Source organism: Plasmodium vivax, chromosome 11, assembly GCF_000002415.2.
Source record: "Plasmodium vivax chromosome 11, whole genome shotgun sequence".
In the NCBI taxonomy this organism is placed as follows: domain Eukaryota; phylum Apicomplexa; class Aconoidasida; order Haemosporida; family Plasmodiidae; genus Plasmodium; species Plasmodium vivax.
Genome location: NC_009916.1, coordinates 1,361,713 through 1,381,018, shown reverse-complemented (window position 1 = coordinate 1,381,018; position 19,306 = coordinate 1,361,713). Strand labels below are relative to the sequence as shown.

At 48.0% G+C, this 19,306-nt stretch overlaps 6 protein-coding genes across 6 annotated transcripts, besides 4 other annotated features; 4 read left to right on the top strand and 2 right to left on the bottom strand.

Moving 5' to 3' along the window:
- Positions 1-111: 111 nt before the first annotated feature.
- Positions 112-134: a microsatellite.
- A 546-nt stretch (positions 135-680) lies between these two features.
- Positions 681-4,881, bottom strand: PVX_113930 (hypothetical protein, conserved; the record flags this gene model as incomplete). The annotated part of the gene is made up of 1 exon (XM_001616124.1): positions 681-4,881. Exon 1 carries the CDS (start codon positions 4,842-4,844, stop codon positions 681-683), a length of 4,164 nt encoding a protein of 1,387 aa, XP_001616174.1. The 5' UTR covers positions 4,845-4,881.
- Positions 2,437-2,519: a microsatellite.
- Positions 3,356-3,385: a microsatellite.
- Positions 3,641-3,663: a microsatellite.
- Positions 4,882-6,650: 1,769 nt separating the features above from the next.
- Positions 6,651-8,066, top strand: PVX_113935 (Pyridoxal kinase, putative; the record flags this gene model as incomplete). The annotated part of the gene is made up of 3 exons (XM_001616125.1): positions 6,651-7,613; positions 7,837-7,882; positions 7,981-8,066. The coding sequence occupies 3 exons, from the start codon at positions 6,651-6,653 to the stop codon at positions 8,064-8,066; spliced, it is 1,095 nt and encodes a 364-aa protein (XP_001616175.1).
- Positions 8,067-8,718: 652 nt separating this feature from the next.
- PVX_113940 (hypothetical protein, conserved) lies at positions 8,719-9,391 on the top strand (the record flags this gene model as incomplete). The annotated part of the gene is made up of 2 exons (XM_001616126.1): positions 8,719-8,916; positions 9,140-9,391. The coding sequence occupies 2 exons, from the start codon at positions 8,719-8,721 to the stop codon at positions 9,389-9,391; spliced, it is 450 nt and encodes a 149-aa protein (XP_001616176.1).
- Positions 9,392-10,243: 852 nt separating this feature from the next.
- Positions 10,244-13,507, top strand: PVX_113945 (hypothetical protein, conserved; the record flags this gene model as incomplete). Its single annotated transcript, XM_001616127.1, has 5 exons — positions 10,244-12,293; positions 12,567-12,596; positions 12,876-12,995; positions 13,200-13,252; positions 13,441-13,507. The coding sequence occupies exons 1-5, from the start codon at positions 10,791-10,793 to the stop codon at positions 13,505-13,507; spliced, it is 1,773 nt and encodes a 590-aa protein (XP_001616177.1). The 5' UTR covers positions 10,244-10,790.
- On the bottom strand, positions 13,416-14,391 carry PVX_113950 (hypothetical protein, conserved; the record flags this gene model as incomplete). The annotated part of the gene is made up of 1 exon (XM_001616128.1): positions 13,416-14,391. The coding sequence occupies one exon, from the start codon at positions 14,389-14,391 to the stop codon at positions 13,744-13,746; it is 648 nt and encodes a 215-aa protein (XP_001616178.1). The 3' UTR covers positions 13,416-13,743.
- Positions 14,392-15,916: 1,525 nt separating this feature from the next.
- Positions 15,917-19,303, top strand: PVX_113955 (hypothetical protein, conserved; the record flags this gene model as incomplete). Its single annotated transcript, XM_001616129.1, has 1 exon — positions 15,917-19,303. The coding sequence occupies one exon, from the start codon at positions 15,917-15,919 to the stop codon at positions 19,301-19,303; it is 3,387 nt and encodes a 1,128-aa protein (XP_001616179.1).
- Between the last annotated feature and the right edge of the window lie 3 nt (positions 19,304-19,306).

Genomic DNA, 19,306 nt, shown 5'->3' with positions numbered 1-19,306 from the left:
CGCGACAATGGTGTGGGAGACCTCCTTCGAGGACCCCAATTTTCGCCGAAAAAAAAAAAAAACTGTATCACTTCCCGCGGGAAGGATGCAAACTGGGAGGCCACAACCCCAAATGGGGAAACCGCTTCGCCTGTCCCTTTTTATCCGCCTGGGGTAATTACCTCCAAAAAGAAAAGAATTCCACTGGAGGGGGAAGGTGCCCATTTGAGCTACACATCCAGGACTGCCTCTTCACCCACGGGGGATACATTTGGGAGGCCACCCTTTTAAATTAAAGTTCAACGACCCCCCTCTACACACGCTGAAATGCGCCGAACAAATGTGTTACCTTAAAAATGGCTGTTTTTTTTTTTTTTTTTTTTTTTTTTTTCTTTTGTTCATACGGTTTTGCGCAATTATGGAAAAGTCGCTCAGGGAGCACCACAAAATGGCTAGTCGTGGGGAAGGAAAACTAACGAAGGTTTGCAGAAGGATCTCTACCCACACGCCCATTCGTTCCCATTTGAGTGGAACCCATGTTGGTGTTACCCCCCTTTGTAAAGATACCCTCCTGCTCACTCCTGTGTGGGAAAGTTCCCCACTCGGATGGGTCACAAAAAAATGCCTGAACGGGTCAGGTGAAAATTTCCCAAAAATAAAAATCACAAATCTGTGTGTGCACATAATACACCCATTTCATGCTATCCACACACAAAAAAAGTGGGAAAAATAAAGATACAAAAACATGTGCTGTCGTCCAAATTGCCATGCATTATCGAACTTTTGACAATGTCCCTGGCTAGTTTAGTACAATCTTCTTTTGTGGGCATATACCTGTGCATCATTTTGTTTATGTCCCTTTGGGGGGTACTTCCTGCCGTGGTTGTCCAAATTTCCCGCATGTCATACGTTCGGTAGATCTTCCTCACCTTGGCATACACGGATTTGTTTTTTTTTAAAATGTTTAATACCAAGTGCGGGTTGACGTACTCGAACACGCCGTCTGAGGCAATGATCAGCAGGTGGAAAAAGTTCCTTCGTTCCTTCCAGCATAAATAATTTTCGTTCATGGAAACACGTTTGATGTTAATGTAGGGTGCAAACCGCTCGTTTATCTGCACAGCGAAGTTTTCTTTTTTCTTCTCCGCCTGGCTGCTAAACACGTTGCTGTCGGGTGCGCCGTCTCTGTAAATTTTTAAACACAACCCAGCAGGGGGGAGTCTCCCCTCGGAAGGTTGACACGGTTTAAGCGGTTTAGGGGGCACCTCTGCACTGCTGACAAAGGTGCTACGATGCAGATTAGCCGCGCGCACCGTGTGGGTTTTCCCCCACTGGTGACCCTCCTCCGGAACGTCCAAAAGGACAATCTGCCTGATGGGCCCAATCTTTCCATAGCTACTGAGGAGGTAGCTCCTACTGCACGGTCTGCAAAACTTGCTCAAGTAAAGATAACGAATCATATTAACCAAATTGATGTTATTCAAGTCGTATTTATACACATTCGAATCGTTGGATAGAGTGAAGTGCCCATTGTAGTACTTCCTCTTCAAGTCATAGTCCCCAATAACCCTGCACGGATGTAGGCACCCGTCTACTCTATTATATTTTATTAAATCATAGGAGAGGTTCCCTATGTTTATTTCTTTTCCACGTTCGCTTAGTAGGTACCCATTGAGCATAGCGATTTGTTTGTTCAAGTGGCTATCCATTTTGGCCCTTTTCAGATCCGCCCTTCTCTTCGTCTTCTTCACGTTGGGAAGTGCCTCCATCTGTTCATCGTTCTGAACACCCCTTTCAAATTTGTCTGCAGGCGGCACACTCACGGAAGAGTCCCCATTCTCGTTGCGCCTCTCTCCGGGGGGGTGCCCCTCCCCTGTGCTCACTTGCCTGCCCGCTAACTCCTCACAGAAGTGCATCTTATACATCCGCAAGTACTCCACGTAACTATTGCAGTTGTGTTCGCAGTTCAGCTCGTTGTAAGAAAGTGACTTCTCGTTGATGACGTACGTTTGGTACTCGCGATCGAAGTGGCGGTCACTCCCAAAGTGGTTTCCAACGTCGCTTACAAAGTCACTTCCAAAATCGCTACTTACCGTGCGCGCAGCGCGCTGAGCCCTCCTCTTGGACTTCCCCCCTCTTCGCTTCTTCCTTCTCGCCGAGTTGTCCTCCCTCTCCTCCGCTGACCCCTCCCGATTGTACTCAAACCTATCCAGGTGAAAGGTCATCAGGGCGCATCTGCAATCCCCCGTGTTGTTCACATAAAGGTAGTTCCCCCTCAGAAGGATGTTAATAATGCACGCGCCTGCATAGCTGTTTCTCTTCTCCTTTACACACTCCCGATAGTATAAAAAATCCAACAGGGGGTGTAGTATCTTTAGGGAGATATACACATTGAAGAGGGTGTGAACGAGGAGGAAGTAAAAAACCTTGTTTACATTTTGAATTAGGAAATGGGAAGCATGCGAGTCTCCATGACCGTCGCATATGGTGAACAAGTGCATGTCCGAGTTGTCGTCCACCCCTCTGTGTTTAGAAGACCCATTGGAGGGTCCTTCACCCGGTTTGGCTTCCTTCGCGGAGATAAATTTCGTGTAGTATTCTTCAAAGAGATACCTTCGCATTTTATCTACGCAACTTTTCCATTCCCTCGATAGTATCATTTTTTGCCTCCTCCGTTTGAGGAAGCTCCGAAAGGGAGAGCCCCTTCTGGCCCATTCATTCGGGGCATTCCTTCTCGTGGAGCACCTCTCCAACTCATCCTTCCACATTTGCAGCTCCTTCGAGTGTTGGTAAGTGTCCACATCGGAATGAGACCAGAAGTGGCACCCCCCCCTTCGCTCATCATCATTTTTGAAATTCCTTCCAAATGTTGTCTTTTCCCTCTCTTGGCTAGCTGCAAGCAGGTTGAGCATTTTTTTTTCTGACCTGTTCAGGCAAAATGGATGTTTCAAGAAATAATTATTTTTCCAAAAAGTCAGCAAAAAATCGTTCGCCATGTTATCATATTTGAGCAGGTGCCTGCACATTTTGCAGCTCGTGAGGTAGTCGCCCAGTGTGCCGTAACTGTTTGTCGCGTTTCCACTTGGGGGGGAGTCACTCGGGTGGTTTTTCTCCTCCCCGTGGATGAATTCATGTGTGTCTCCGCTCAAAGGGTTACTTCTGTTCATCTGCTTAGTGGTGAAGAAGCTGGGCAAATCCCCGTCCGCAGTTGCTCCCGTTGCCGCGCTGCCTTCCCCCCCGTAACGTTTATTTACATTAGGGGGAGAACACCTCACGTAGTTAAATTCGTCTGAGCAGCTGGAGGAGGTGTAACCGCTCATCCTGTGGTACGCTTCATCCTTTTTTCTCTTCCCCCCCCGTTTGGGTACCCCGTGGAGGTAGCGCAGGTAGGCGCGAGGCAACATCCGGCCCTGCTGGGCATTCACATGTTGGCACTTTTTACAAACCTTACAGACGAACTTGTAGTAATGGGAGAAGCGCAAATTAGGGTTATACGTTTGGTGGAGTTCTTCCCCCTGGGCATCTAACAGCTGGGTTTTTTCTCTCCACCGGGTTAGACATTTTAACTGCAATTTTTTGACCCCCTCTTCCACATCATGTGTGTCCTTGTGCACGTTCCTTTTCTCTCTTCTTTGCGTGCGTTTGTTTCCCTCTTTTTGGTCGCCGCTCTTCTCTTCGTAAAAATATCTGCAAATCATGTGGTGGAGAGGAGGGCCAGTGGGTGGGTTTCCACCCTCTAGGTGATACACTGGCAGGGCGGGTTTTAAGTAGACCCTACAAGTGCCTCCATTTGAAGGTTTTGCTGGAGGCTTCAATCCGTTTCTATACCCACTGGGTTTACTTCCCCAAGCAGAGCCATCCCTATGGCGAAGACTCGACGAACGTATGCAAAACGATTTTAGCACCTCATCGAAGAGGTTAAACTTCATTTTGCCGCTTCCCATGCGACGGATGACTTGCTCCACCTCCTTTTGTATTTCGAAGGAACTGAATGAGGCATGCGAACAGGTGTCCTCATTGTCGTGGTACTTTCCCTTTTTGCTATAAAACCCGTAACTGAAGGTGAACGATTTGTTTGTTTTTTCCTGCCGACGTTTTTTTTCTTGGCGCTCATTTGTGGGCTTACCCTTGGAGGGAAGCTCCTCCGCTGGGTGTACCCCATCAGTGTGTGCTTCTACTGTGCCTATCCCCGCTGTGGCTACCCCCTTTGTGGCCATAAAACACTTGTAGCATTTCTTCCTCCCCAACAGGTAGCTACAATTGGCGTAGTTTCTCACATGAGTTGCTAACCAATCAGCGATCGTGGAGGGTTTGCCTCCTGGGGAGTCATGTCTCCGCTTTTGCTTTTTCCCCTTATGGGGATTCACGGCACTCTCTTCTGAATGCCCATCATGGAGGTCCCTAACCGCAGCGGACTTTTTCTTCCCCCTCTCTTGGGAGTCGTCAAATTGGGAAAGCTCTCCCCCCGTTGATGGGGATTCATCCTGTGGCGTTGTCTCTCTATGATTTTGCCTAAAGGGGTAGTTCCAGGGAATGGAATGATTCATTTTATTGTTCACCCCTGAGGAGGTACCATTTTGGCTCTTCAACTTTCCGAGCGTATCCCCTGAAAGGAATTTCCCCAACTTGGTTGCTGTCCTTCCTAGTGAGAAGCAGCGCGTGGATGTTCCCTTCCCACGTCTCCTTACCCTAACCCTAACCCTAGCCCTTTTGAATTTCCCCTCCCCTTTCTGCTCATCTTCGGCAAAGTTTATGCTGACGCTTGTCCCGCTTTCCTCCCTCGGGATGAGCACATTTTTTATATTCGTCTTCCTCAGTAGGATGTCACATCGCTGCTCAAATTCGTCACCGGGGAGGGGGTCCATGCTGCTGCTTGGTGTGGAAGGCAGGTGTGAATGTCTCACGTGGTGGTGGAGCTCCCTGGGGGAGGGGGGCTGCGAGCCTCACGGTGTGCGCAGCGGGGTGGTCACTTTGAGGGGAAAATTTTGCTCCCACAGAGGAAGGTTCCCACTGGGAGTCGCACCCTCAAGCTGATACGGAAACTACGAAGGGTAGTTGGGCGAAGGCGAAGCTAATTTCCTCCCCCTTCTTTGTGCCAACTGGGGAAGACCACCCGTTTAGGAATTTCTACCCCGTTGGGGTTTTCCTCCAAAAGGGCCGCACAATAGGGAAGGTCACCGCTAGTAGTTTTAAGCAGAAGAAGGAAGTCGAGCCAAGTGAACAGGTCCCCCAAGCTGAGAAGCGATAGCGCGAAAAAGTGGAAAAACAGGAGTTGGCAAATTTTTTTCTCCCCCTCCTAGGCACATTCTCCCCATTCGCTAAATTGTGCAATCGCTATCAGTGGAATGTGAGCACATGAGGGGGGATTTTTTTTCACTTTTACGCTCTCCTGGAAGGGGCTTCTCCTCCCTCCGCCGCTAACGCTTCAGCGGCTAACAATTCGCAGAAGGTGGTAATAACCCTGTTACGGGGGCCAAAAGACACAGGAGAGGGTTGCTTTCACTGGAAATCAAAAAAAAAAAAAAAATCCGCACAAGGAAGATTCTTTAAATCGTAGGAGCGCAGATCGAACATGGTGGCCTTGCCTTTTTTCTTTTTTTTTTTTTTTTTTTTTCCCTCATTTGTGTGGACCCAGGTACGTAATTTTACCTCCCATTAGTGCGATGTGCTCGGTTAGGTGGCTAGAGGTCCCGCTTCTAAGAACACTCACCGCTAATCATTTTATTTTTTTTCCAAAGAGGGGAGCAACATACGTGCCGCACTCTTGTGTAAAGTGGTAAAGGCATCCTTTTAAGAAGACCCTCCTTTTTTTTTTTTTTTACTGCGTAGAAATGCGCGCGGTTTTTCCGCTTCGCTTCCATGGAAGGATTACCATTTTCATTTTTTGTTCCTCTTTCCCGTGGTACCGTTCGATGATGCGGCTACCTCTGCGCGCAGTTTTAGCAGCCAAAATGGAGAAGCATCATCTACGTTTGTGAGCACCTTCGCGCGAGTTTCCCCCTTCAGGATGTTCCACGTTTATGCGAATTAGTAACTCTACACTTTTTTTTTTCTCTTTTCTTTTTTTTTTTTTTTTTTTTTCTTATACCACGTCCTTCACGCAAAAGCGAATCGCACGTGATGACTCCGCGTTGCATCTATAAGGGGGAACAAAAATAACGTCGCCATTTCTTCGAGAGCGCGTGAAGATGCGACCTATGCCTGGCGCTCGTCTGGCACCGCTCCAAATGAGAAAAAATCGGGTTTGAGAGGATTGCGGCAAAATGAAACTGAATGCAACTTGCGCAGCAGCGTACTGCTCATCGCGATAGTGCATATTTTGTTCTGCCATTTTGACCTCGTTTTTGTGTCGTTTTCCGGCATTTCGCAGCGCTTTCCGGCATTTCGCAGCGTTTTCCAGCAATTTGCAGCGTTTTCCGACATTTGCAGCATTTTGCGGCGTTTTGCGGCATGTTTTAGTTGCATTTGCGCCATATTCAGCCCACCTTCACTCCATTTCCAGGTCCCCCCGATGGGGAAGCACTTCGCCCGTAGGCCTACCGCGTAGAACACTCCGCAGAAGAGCAAAAGAGGGGAACATTTCCTCCAGAGAGAACCTATGCAAAGGAACCACGCGGGCGCTTATATACCCCCCACTCTTCCCCACCGCTCTCCTTTCCACCCCCTGCACCATGAACCCCAGCGCGAGTAGAGAGCACATCATCTCCATTCAGTCCCATGTAATTGATGGGTTTTGCGGAAACAACATCGCTTCCTTCGTGTTGAGGCGGAGGGGGCACGCCCCCAAAATCTTCAACACGGTTCAGTACTACTCCAAGTACAGGCACCTGGGGGTTGAGATGAAGCACGAGGAGATGCAAATCATTTTGGGCGCTCTAAAGGAGGACCTGGCGGCGGGGGGTGCCAACCGCGGTAGAAGCAACTGCGGAAGTGGCATCGGCGGAAGTGGAAACCGCGGACGTGGCGTGTACTTCCTGACGGGCTACATAAAAACGAAGGAGTGCGTCGAAGCGGTGATGAGCCACATCTGGGAGCTGAAAAATGAGCACCGTGAAAAAAGGGCCACCCAGATGGACCCTCAAGTGGAGGAGGCCCCCCAGGCGACAGAAGAAAAAGCGGACGGAAATGCTTCTCAACGAAATAGCGGCAACCCCTGTGCAGATGATTCTTCCTTCGAAAAATTACAAAGCGTAGACTACCTCTGGATTTGCGACCCAGTAATGGGAGACAACGGAAGGCTATACGTCGATAAGGATGTAGTGCTTGCGTATAAAAAGTGCATTCCCTTTGTGGACATAATGACCCCCAACCAGTTTGAGCTAGAGTTACTATGTGATAGGAAAATAAATAATGAGAATGACGTAACCTCGTGTGTTCGTTTTTTACTAAACAGGGGAGTCCAGTTAGTCGTTGTAACCTCTGTTCAGTACCTATTCGATGAGGACCACCTGTATTTATATGTTGGGTACTTAGACAGCCAAGGAGAGCTGGTCGCCTTTAAGTATAAAATATTTAGATTCGACTTTGACGTGTGTGGCTCTGGCGATTTGTTCGCGGCCCTGCTGCTCTCCTTCGTCGTTAGGCACCGCGGAAATGTCCTGCTGATCGTTTCGAAGGTTTTGAACATCGTACATGTAAGGAGTGAGGAGAGCCCCTCGTTGGGGTGCCACAGCGGGGGGGAAAACCCACCGGGAAAAAATTAAACCTGGGAATGGGAGACCGTCCCTGCTTCTTCCCCCCTTGCACAAGCAGACATCCGTTGCCGTGCTCCTTCGCGCATTTTTATACATATCATTTTGTGCGTCACCTTTTCATGGGCACACATTTCCACCCATTTTTTTCTTTCCCCCCTTTCAGAATGTGATAAAGAACAGCCTAAGCGCCGGGGAACTGAACATAATAGGTACACCTTTTTGCGCCGCAAGAGATTGCGCGATCGTGTTTGCCGCTTTACACCACCATTGTAACAACCGCCCCCTCCTTCCCGCCACCCTTTTTCAGAGAACCAAGATATAATCGCCAGCGACGGGCTTTGTGGCAACTTCATTAAGGCGGAGCCCGTTTGTGCAGCCCATCCCACCCCCTAATATGGATCCAACCTGCCTTTGATTACCCCCTATTTTTTTCCTTTTTTTTTTTTTGTGCAACAGCATGTTGAAAAAAATAACATGTTCATTTTAGCAGCAAAATGCATTCATTCGTTCGAATTTGTGTGACAAAGTTATCTTTTATAACCCAGCGTGGTCAACCCGTTATATGTACATTGGCACAAATTGGCAAACGTGTCCTTCGATGTAAATCCTATTTATATACTTTTTTTTTTCTTTGCCATTTTAGCTATTTTTTTTTTTCTTCTTTGCCAATTTAGCTATTTTTTTTTTTCTTCTTTACCATTTTAGCTATTTTTTTTTTTTTTTATGACTTGTTAATGTAAATCGTTTCGCCAAAATTGGAAAAAAAAAACAATTTGCCGTAAAAGTGAATCATCTTCCCATGAAGATAAATCATGCGTTTTCTTCCACTTAGCGCGCATTCGTATATACATGTAGGTATTTAAAGAACTACGCGCTTGCGCAGTTTTCTGCTCATCTCATGGCACACCACAAGTACAGTTTGCCCCACCGCGCGTGAAACATTTACACGATTTTGCGAAAGCACATTTATGGGAGCCGTTGCCTCCCTTTCCCCCTTCTTTTTTTGACCATTCGTGTGGAAAATTGCCTGACCAGAAAAAAAAAAATGTCCTATGGCTGGCTAACTGAAAGTACGTTATTCGGGAAAAAAGAAAAAGTCATTGAACTAGGCAAGGACAAGTTATTCAACGAAAGTAAGGATAATAAGAAAAGCGAAAACAGCATCGATCAGCTAAACGGAATTGTTAGCTCGTACCTCCAAAATGTAAAGGAAAACCAAAAGAATCAATTAGGGAAGAAAAAGGTAACCTGCAAAGGGGGGACCAAGATGGAAATAGGGTCATCTGCCCAGCATGCATGCTTCACCCCAATGCGGGTATAGGCAATCTCCCCTAAAAAAAACAACACACTTGGGTAGTCCCTCAGTTGTGCAGCCCCGTTGCGTACCCATTTCTCTTGTTCGTTCTCCCCGCAAGTTGCCTCACCCAACACCGTTTCGCTTTCCCTTTTTGCCGCCCACTCTGCAGCTGAGTTATGAGGAAAAACTCTACAATGCCAAAAATGACGGCGTGGAAAAGCGCAACAAGCAAGACAGGAAAGACACCGCTGTGAAGAAGCAAATACATAAGGTGAAAAAATATGAAGAGCTGCAGAAAGGGGGACGCAACGACCCCAAGTGCTTGGTCAATTTCGAATCCAAGAAGCAAATGGAAAGTGAACTGGAAGAAATTCGAAAACTGAAGGCGCAGAGGAATGGCCAAAAGTATGCACAAAGCTGAGGGGGGAATTGCGCAATTGTGGTAGATCAAAGTGGGACATGCTTACGCAAGATGGACGGTTTGTTGAGAGTGCCCGCGGTTCGAGGTAGGCATCATTTTTTGTGACCCCTCTTAATGAAGGTGATTCTCCTTCGTCTCCTCCCAACCGTATGTAACGTATGGGCATGCTTTATAAACTCGCAAACGGTCGAAGTTGCGACGAAAACGAACAAAACACACGTAAAAGTGGTAACCCCTTTTTTTAAAAAAATCCGCGAACTGTTGTGCGGCGCTTTGTTGAAAAGGTTTCCACATCCGAACCTTAGTAACGTTCTCGCGTAGCTTTTTGGGCACATGTTTATGCATTAAGCTCGGTTTCAATTTTTTTTTTTTTTTTTTTTGTCTGTCCATTATTCATTCCTGATTTTGTTATCCCCCCCGCGGGGACACCATTTTAACTTTTTTAGTCACAAATTAATTCAAAAAATTTGAGAAGTTTGGCTGGTGTATGTTTTTTTATTTCTCCGTCCCCCTTTTTGCATTCCCGTTGAGGCAATTTCCTGTATGTGTAGCAAAAAATGCTTTTCCCTTCTCTCCCCCGCGATGCGCGAAAAAGACAAATGTACCAAATGGGCAGTTCACTTGGCGCGCATTAGCCGTCCGCTCTATGCACCCCCCTGCGTCACGTTCGCGCCTGCGTAAAAAATGTGACATACAAGTGTTCTACGGTTTAGCTTAAATGGGACACATTTCGGGAAATAGTTTTCCTCTTCAAAGGGCGCTCGTCAAAAATGTTTACCACTCCAGATGCTCACCAAAGTTGTGCATATCATTGTTTTACATTTTTTTTTTTTTTTTTTTTTATGCATTTTCGCCTGAGCAAGGAACAATTAAAAAAAATATTTTCCACATTTTGCGCATATTCGGAGGGTTAGCGGGGGAAAAATCACCATTCTATTCTTCCCGCTCGGCGTTTTTTTTAGATAAATGGCCGTCAGTGCAGCATTTTTTCGTCAATTCGTCTGACAGTTCAGCATTTTTTCGCCGATTCGCCTGACCGTTCAGGCAATTTTTCGCCCATTCACCTGTCCGTGCAGGCTATTTTTAACACGTTCATTCATTTTTGCTCATTTTACTCATTTTTATTTATTTATTTTTTTAACAGGCCACATTCCATTTTGCACAGCGAACCAAAGGGCAGATTTTCCGCTGCCCAGTGCGCACACGCAAGTGTTCGCGGGGAAGCTCCATTTGCGTGTGTTGACTCTCGTGAAGATCGCCGCGACTGCCCAGTTGTCCCAAAGGAGTTCCAAAAAGGAGTAAACCGTTTGTGCGCCCCCTCCGCCGCAGTTCAGCCGCTTTGCTACCCACTTCAACCGCTTTCCCACCCACTTCAACCACTTTCCACCCTCTTGACAAAATGAACAACCACTCGGTGTACAACAAATTCAACTCCACGCTGTCCGTGTTCAACAACAACAGCAACCTGAACAGCAGCATATACATTTCGGGGGACAAAAAGTCAAAGTCGAGGACGTCACTGAACGCGCTGTCCTTTTACAAGTCCAGCGCGTCCGTGTATGTAAAGAAGGTAGACAAAACTGACAAGAAGGAAAATGTGAAAACGCTGATACGATACCTGGGGTGGAAAAATTACAGCGGGAGTATATCCCCCAATTTGTTTAAAAATCCGAGCATGACCGACTTGATAAACATATGGAATTTTATCTTTAAGCATGTGGACCCGCAAATCGAAGTGAATAAGGACAACTATGGAGAGGTAGTTTTGAGCTTTTACAAAGATATTGGGTACCCATATACCATTTCGAAATCGACGCTGGTGGCCCCGACCACCGGTTTGCAGTATAACACGCACCTATCCGCCTTAGCATGGCTTTGCCAGCTTCTGATCTTCGAAGCTGAATGTTTTAATGACATAAATGAGGAGAAAGATATGAACTGTTCATACGATTTTAACGAAGATGGGGAAATAAAAATGGAGGACTTTATCCTGCAAAGTTACAAGTCCCACATTAACAAGGAGGAAAAAAACGCCAACGATGTGCTGAATGCGAAATTGGACAAAGAGATTGCCCGATTGCAAAATGATGTAACTTCCAAAAGTGAAGAAATTGTTGAAAAAAAAAAAAAAATTGAAGAAATAAAAAATCACATGAAGGAAAATGAGGAACTGATTAAGCGAAATAAAGTCCTGTGTGAAGAAAATAAAAAAATAAAACTCCTCTACACGAACAGTTTGGAGGAGACGAAGAAGCTAGAAAAGGAAATCGAAATGTGTAAGAAGACCAACCAGGAAGAGAAGGTAAAGACGGAAAAAATTGTCGAGCAAATTAACAAAGTTAAGGAAGTTCTGCAAAAACAAACACTTAACAAAGCGCAGTTCCTGCAGATGAATGAAGACATTGAAAAAAACAAGGAAAAAATTGAACAAATAAAAAGCGAAATTAAAAGCCTGAACAATGAGCACCCCACTCTGAGCGACAAGCTAAATAACAGGCACAGTGATTTGAAGAAGCTAGCCAAAAGTGTAAACGATATACTGTCCGAAATTCTGCAAAACTTAAATTTGTATAGGAATGTCTCCCCATCTGAGTGGAGCAAAATAAATAACGTGAGCATCAACATCGACTCCTTTACCGTGGACAACATGCTGAACTTGAATTGGAAGGACACCAAGGGCGACGTCAAATCGTTTATGGAGGCGGACCAGGAGGAGCTGAAGAACTCCCTGCGCCTCATGGAGGACTACGAGAAGAGAATTAAGCTGCTCGAGGAAGAGATCGACGACTTGAAGGAGGACATCCAGGACAGCGAGGCCCGCGTCAAGAAGCTCAACGACGACACGGACCAGTTCGTCACGGCCTCCTCGGACAAGTTCAGCCGGATCGTCGCGCAGAACGAGGTGCGCGTGGAGCAGTGCGAAGCGGAGTTAGGCAGGGTTAAGCGGTTTGTGCTGGCTTGAAGAGACCCCTAGCCGCTCACCCTTACGTTGGCTGCTCACCCCCACTTCGACCGCTAACCCCCACTTCGACCGCTAACCCCCACTTCGACCGCTCACCCATACGTCGACCGCTAACCCCCACTTCGACCGCTCACCCATACGTCGACCGCTCACCCATACGTCGACCGCTAACCCCCATTGATCGATTCTCCCCTTTCTTTCCCCCCTTTGCAGAAAATGCTGGACGAAGCCAAGGAGAAGAGTGTAAGCTGCCCTTTCTGCACTACTCGCATGGGAGCAGTTGAAAATGTCCATCGGCGTAGTTACCGGCTCATCGCTGGATTGATCACTTAGGACGTTTCGTGCGTACATATGTTTGGCTTCCCGCGAGTGTATACACATCATGATGGAGTATTTGTGGGGGGGGGAGAGATCCCTCCTGGTGAAGAGGCCCCCCCAACTGTAACTTCCCGCTTCCCATGTGCACACCTTCCATTTGCCCCGCTACCGCCACCGCCACCGCTACCCCGCATCCCCCAGGAGAAGGCAAACGAAATGCTCAAAGAAGTCATTGCGGAGAAGGAGGAGAAGGAAAACGAGTTTACCAAAATCAAGACGGATAACGAAAAGGTGTTCAGGGAGAAACTAGCCACGCTGCAGCAGGTGAGGAGCGATTTTTTTTTTTTTTTTTTTTGCCATTTCGGCACCATGCGTTCGGCTCCATTGGGTAGAGAAGCGCGTCGAGGGTCACCCTGGCTGACTCTAGTGGGTAGCGAATGTGCCAGCTGTGCAGATGGTTAAATGCGTAACTGGCCCATCGCGCAACTCGACCACACCACATTTTGCCCTCCCCCACTCCTCGTGCAGGCATGCGCCCTCCTGGTGGAACTAAAAATCTACAGCAAGAATTACGCATCCGTGTAAGTGGCGCAGCCGCCCCCAACGCGTCCCCATGCGGGGAATTTTTTATAATTCACACGCGTTTAAAGGGGAATTTTAAAAAGGGAATTTTTTTGTTTGCTTTTTTTTTCATATATTTTGCTTACTCTTTTTTTCATATTTTTTTTGCTTTTTTTTTTTTCTCCCCTGTATGTACACCCCTTTGCAGCGTGCTGGACGAAAAAAAAAGAGAGCTGGAGTTGTACAAGGAGCTCCACAAGAGCGTCGTCGAGTAGGTGGAGAAGCACGCAGGGGAAGAAGGACACATGTGTGTACAGAATTTGGGGGTTAAAAAAAAGGGGGGAGAAACACTGGAGAGGGGGAGTTGCCCTGCGGTGGGGGGCGCGTTTTCATCGCCCAAAAGGGGTGAACAAAAGGGGTGGAGCAGCGGATGGTACAAATGGCGGAGATGACGCGGACGACAACGCAACGGTGACGCACCCCCGACGAGGCCAACCCGCGGTGGCGCCCCTCAGGGCTGCAAATTCGTCGAGACGATGTCGCTAATCTGTCGAATGGTCCGCTGGATGTTTTCATCATTCACCCGAATGGTGTCCTCAATGTCCTTCATTTTTTGCTGCAAGTCCTGAATGTCTCTCTTCTCTATCTCTTGTTTTTTGTTAAGGTAACTTACTTCTTCTAGTGTTTTAATTTCTGTGCATAACAATTCGTAGGTCTCTTTCCTCCTTCGATCCTTTTTCATTTCGTGTAGTAGCTTCTGGTAGATTTTATTTTCTTCCCGCACGGCCTTGAGCTTTTTTATATTTTTTTTTGTTTGTTTGTTTTGAAAAAGGAAGTCTCTCTTCATGCCATGCAGTTCTGTGTGCAGCAGATTTATGCTGCTCCCTATTCGGTTCACGTAGGCGTACCCGTTTAGGAGAGACAGGTTTTCGCTCAGCAGGCTTTCTCTGCGCTCGTTCGCCGAGTTTGCGGCGTTTGTCGAGACTGCCACATCTGCCCCGTCGTCCGCGATTGCCGCATTTACCCCGTCTGCCTTATCCGGCGGCGGCGCGGGGAGCTCCTTCACGAACAGCCTGATTGACTTGTTCACGCAGAGGGAGAGGTCCGCCTTGGGCTCGAACAGGCTCTGCACGCACGACCCAGCAAAGGCGTCCTCCATGGTGAGCGGCAACGGGGGAGGGGCGGCAAAGGGGGGGTAGTCGTATAGTAACAGTAACAGTAGTAGTGGTAGCAGTGGTAGTACCGCCTTATCGAGTGGGCTGTCTCCCCCAGGTGCGCCGCTTCTGGGGGTCCCTCTTCTCCGTTTCAGTCGGGCACCACCTTTACATGTTCAGCTGTGCGCATGTTTGTTGGCAGCTGCTATGTCTCAGGTGGAGGGGGGAGTTAATGAGTGCTTCCACTTCACGAAGTGTATAAGCTTATCCCTTGAGCGGGTGGCACTAATTTGTTTCGCCCATACGAGCGTTGCTTCCCTACGAGCGTTGCTATGGTCTCCCCTTTTTTAAATTGGGGGGGAAAAAAATGCGAATGAAACTTCACGGAGGTAAAACACGTTTGCCCAAATCTGCACAATGGTATGAACGGTCCGCAGTGGGCGAAGTGCGTCACCAGGTTGGCTTCGCGGAGGCCGCTTCACTGCAGGGGTTGCTTCTCCCGATGGGTGGGCGTGTCGCGTCCCAGTGGGGCCATGCTGTGCCCCCTTGGCCTCTCTTCCCGCAAATGGCACAACGCTTTGGAAAAGCAATCTGGGGGAGAAAAAAAGAGAAAAAAAAAAAAAACAGGCTGAAAAACTGCAAAAGGAGATTCGCAAAAAATTTGTTTATTTTCCCCCCCCTAAAATTGCGGTGACGATAAATATCTGGTTACCTTAGGCACTCCTCAATCGGCAATCCGTAATCCCCAATCCGCGCTTCATTTTTTTTTTTTTTTTTTTTGCACCCCTTAACGGATTGACGAAGGGGAAGATGCTAAGAGGGACGCATACCCAGGCAGCACACTGAAAGCAAAGCTGGAAAGGAAGGGGAAAATGAACTGAATGAAAAAACAGATGTATGCATCCCTCTATGCGGCAGCTTTTTTCTCGATACCCTACATGCCGCGAATGAGTTGTGCGTCCGCCGAGTGGGCTCCCGCACGAACGGTGGAAGAGCGAAGGGGAAAAAGCGAAGGGGGGGCAGCAACGGGGAAGTAGCGACGGGGAAATAACCCAAAAAAGGCACCCCCTCAGGGCTGCATACGCCAACCCCCGCTCGGACATGCACTTTCGTCTCGTCTGCGCGACACTTGGCGTATGCGGAGCAGCCAGGAGTGCAGCCCTGTCGACGGAGCCGCTGCAGAGCTGCCTGCACAGGGGGAGTCTGTTCATTAGGCGCTCGCCCCGCAAGTACGAAAAGAAAGTTGCGAAGAAGCGGGAAAGCAAAGTGACCAGTTGCCGTGGCGAGGACACCCACAAACGCAGCAGCCGAAGTGCAGCTGTTATAAGCACATTGGAGTGCCCCATAGTGGGTGTACCCGTAGGATTCCCTCTCCACACTGCTCAGCATGGAGAACACCGCGTGGAGAACAACGGGGGAAGGACCTTCCTCTCCCCGATCATCGGCAACCGCAAAAAAGTGACCCTTTCGCTGAGGAAAGAAATAGGGCAGCGCCATTTCAACAGCACAAAATTGAACAACCTCCTATGCATGCAGTTCCTGCCGGATTTCTCCAACGCCTACTTAAGATACGTCCTCGAAAAGTTTAGCGCAAATGATTTGCCAGTAAAGGAAAACGTTCTATTTCACCTGACTCTGAGGTACCTACGTGAGCGCACCACCACCTCGGTAGGAGGAAAGACAAGCGAAAGGGACTCCCAGCTGATTAACAGCATTGAAAATAACTCCTACAAATTTATTGCCGACCATGCGAGGGTCCTAAAAAAATGCGCAAAGGGGAAGAAGCAAAAGGAGGCAAATTTTGGACACTGCAGGACAGAGGGAAGAGCAGAAGAGGGCAACCACCTCCCCCCCTCTCAAAACAAAACCATCGACGCGTACTTAAAAATGAAAAAAAAATTTAACATCATTTTTGTTAGCATAAAAAGCGAAAGGAATATTTACAGAGTGTTTAGAAAAATTAAGAGAAACATTTCTTTTTACGACTTCCAGGAGCGACTAGCCATTTTGTGTTTTTTCCATCGACATGCACAGCACAGATTTGCACTTGACTTTTTTAAAAAATACATTTTTAGCCTTAAGAATGAAAACAATTTATTTGTCCTTCATTTGGTCTCCTCGCTGGGGGAAAGTACTCTCCTGAAGAGGTACATGCTCGTTCCCCATTTGACTTACCACGCGATTTTGAGCACACCTGAGGGGGGGGGCGGCAGTTGCGGGGATACATTCAAGTGGAGCTTCCTGCCTATTAACGCGTGCAACTATGTGGAGAGCTACATGAAGGAGAGGTTCTTCCTTGGAGGGGCCAGCGGGAGGGGCGGACCCCGTGTGGATAGACCCCACACCGAGGCGACCTTCCTAATCTACGCCAAGTTGCTCGACTCCCTCGCGCAAAAGAGGAACTGCTACTTCCCCGAGCTGTTCCTCAAGCAGTTTTGCCTCTACTACTCAGAGCAAAAGGAGATCCCCCACGACGGCAAGTGGCACTACTTCCTCATCACCGTGTCCGCCCTGATGAAGGCGCACTACGTGAGGGGGAGGCTCCAAGTGAGGGGGAAGCCCTACGTGAGTGCGGCGGCACACGAGGGGGTAAGCCGCTCTTTAGCAAACCGCCCCTTAGCAAACTGCTCCCTAGCAAACCGCGTCACCATACACGACGATGACATTTTCAGGGACAAAACGCACTGCTTGGCCATCCGTGGAGGAAATCGCCTGAACAGTCAGGTGGTGGCTTACCTCCTGGGGGCTCCCCCCAGAGGGGACGCCCTCAAGCAGTACTCCCTTCTGCTCCTTCTGCAGTACGCCTTTTTACTGAAGCTCAACCTCGAGCATGTCAACCTGGTGAGTAGGAACTCCCCCAATCATTTTTCCAACGGGGTGGATCGTATCGAGTCGTCAGTGAAGGAAATGGCGAAACAGATCAGTGGAACAGAACCCACATTTTTGGAAAAACAAGCAACGCCACCTGAACAAAGGGAAGACCTCCTCACACGAATAACTTTCCTATACGAGTCTATTTTATCAAGCCACTGCAACCACACAGGTGAGTCAATTTTGTTATATAACTACACATTTCAGGAGTTGACCGCATTTGTGGGGAACTATCTAACGGACGTAATGGAGACGTCCTTCCATGGGGTGGGAGAAGTTGCAGAGGAGATGAACGTGTTTGCCAAGCACATCCTACCGCTGTGTAGAGTTAACCCACGTCTTTTTTTCATCCTTATGGAGGCCCTAAAAGAGGGTAGCAACCCCCACATGGCGAGGCACCTCTGGTTGGGAAGTCAACACATGCTGAGGAATTTGCGGCCATGGGTAAGAGAAGCCATCGCGGGGGAGCTCCTCGGAGGAGGATCAGAGGGAGGGGGCAGTCAAGGAGAGACCCACCAGGGAGACACCCACCAGGGAGAGGCTCACAACCGGGGAGACCCCCCCTTGGCCCGCACCATATCAGCGTACGACTCAGTGCAGAACACCTACCAACAAATAACCAGCTGCTACGACAAGGCGCAAATTAAGAGGCTGCTTAAAGGACTGCTCACCGCGCGCATGCAGACGAAAGGGGACCCTTCCCCCCTGGGCGTTTTTAAGAGACCCATTTTGGCCCTAAATTTGAAGCAAATTTTTTTCCTCTTTGTTACGTTAAATTATTTCAATTTGCACTGCGAGGTTGTTCGGCTCTTTCGACACGTTATGGGTGAAGCAGCGTTTAGGAAAAGCTTCTGCAGGGCTGTGTTGAGGAGGGGGAAGCATCCCCCTTTGGAGGAACATCCCTCCGTGGAGGAACACAAACTGCGCCAAAAAATTCTGTACCTTTACTGCAACTCAAGCTTTTGCGTAGACAGTCCTTTGCGCCTGCCTGCGGGGGTGACATGCTCGCGGGGGCTCATGAAGCACGTGCTCTTCTATCGCGACCCGCTGCACATGTTTAACCACCTGATGGGGAAGTACGCAGGAGGAGCGGCTGCCGGGGGGAGCATCAAGGGTGCCGCCAAAAGCAAAGCCGCAATGGAAGAAATTTTACAAAAAATGGAAAGCAGCAAATTCTTCCGCGAGGAAAGTTTGAGCAAATTTCGAAGTAGTAACATTTATAAGCAATTTTTTTCCGAAGGAATATACACCCGCGTGAGTCAGACGGAGTACACACTCATTTTTTACCAACTGATGAGGCATCTATACAAGCAGGGATCCACATGGCACACCGGTGGGGGAGAGAACAGAGCGAAGCAAAGTGAAAGTAACTCCACTGAGTCATCGTGGCAAGTCGAATTCGTATACCTACATTTTTACGCCGCATGGCAATCGTACCTGAAGGTGCACAAAATGAGCAAAATAAACTTCCTAATCTGCGCGAAGACATTTTTGCTGGTGAACGATATGGGAAGCTTCCAAAATTTACTTTGCACAAACAAAAGGATGGCGGAAAAGCAAGCCATTTTTGTTAACTCCCTTTTGAATAACTACCTCCATCATTGCGGTGGGTATCTGCACACGGTGAAGAATAATTTCATTGCGCCTGCCGACATGTACATCACCCGCGGAGGTGAGCTGATCATTTTTAACTTAAATCACGAGCAACTTGTGCAGAGGATACCTCACTTTGGGGAGTACCACGGGCAGTGTAAAGTCACGCTCTTCATCGATTACAGGAAATTGTTCCCAGATTTAATAAACCTACAGTTTTATATGACGCTCCCCTTTTTACAAAGTCCAAAGGTGAAGTCATTCCTCGAGGAAAATAAAATAACCCTATGTGAAGAAAACTTTTGGAGCGTTACCGATATGGTCATATTTTACGGGAAATGCCTCGACAAAAGGGACAAAATTGTGGAGTTTTTTTCCAAACAGATGAGTGATTTTCGCATACAGAGGAATAATCTCATTAAAGACGCGTTCGTCGTTTCACGGAAGGGGTAAACT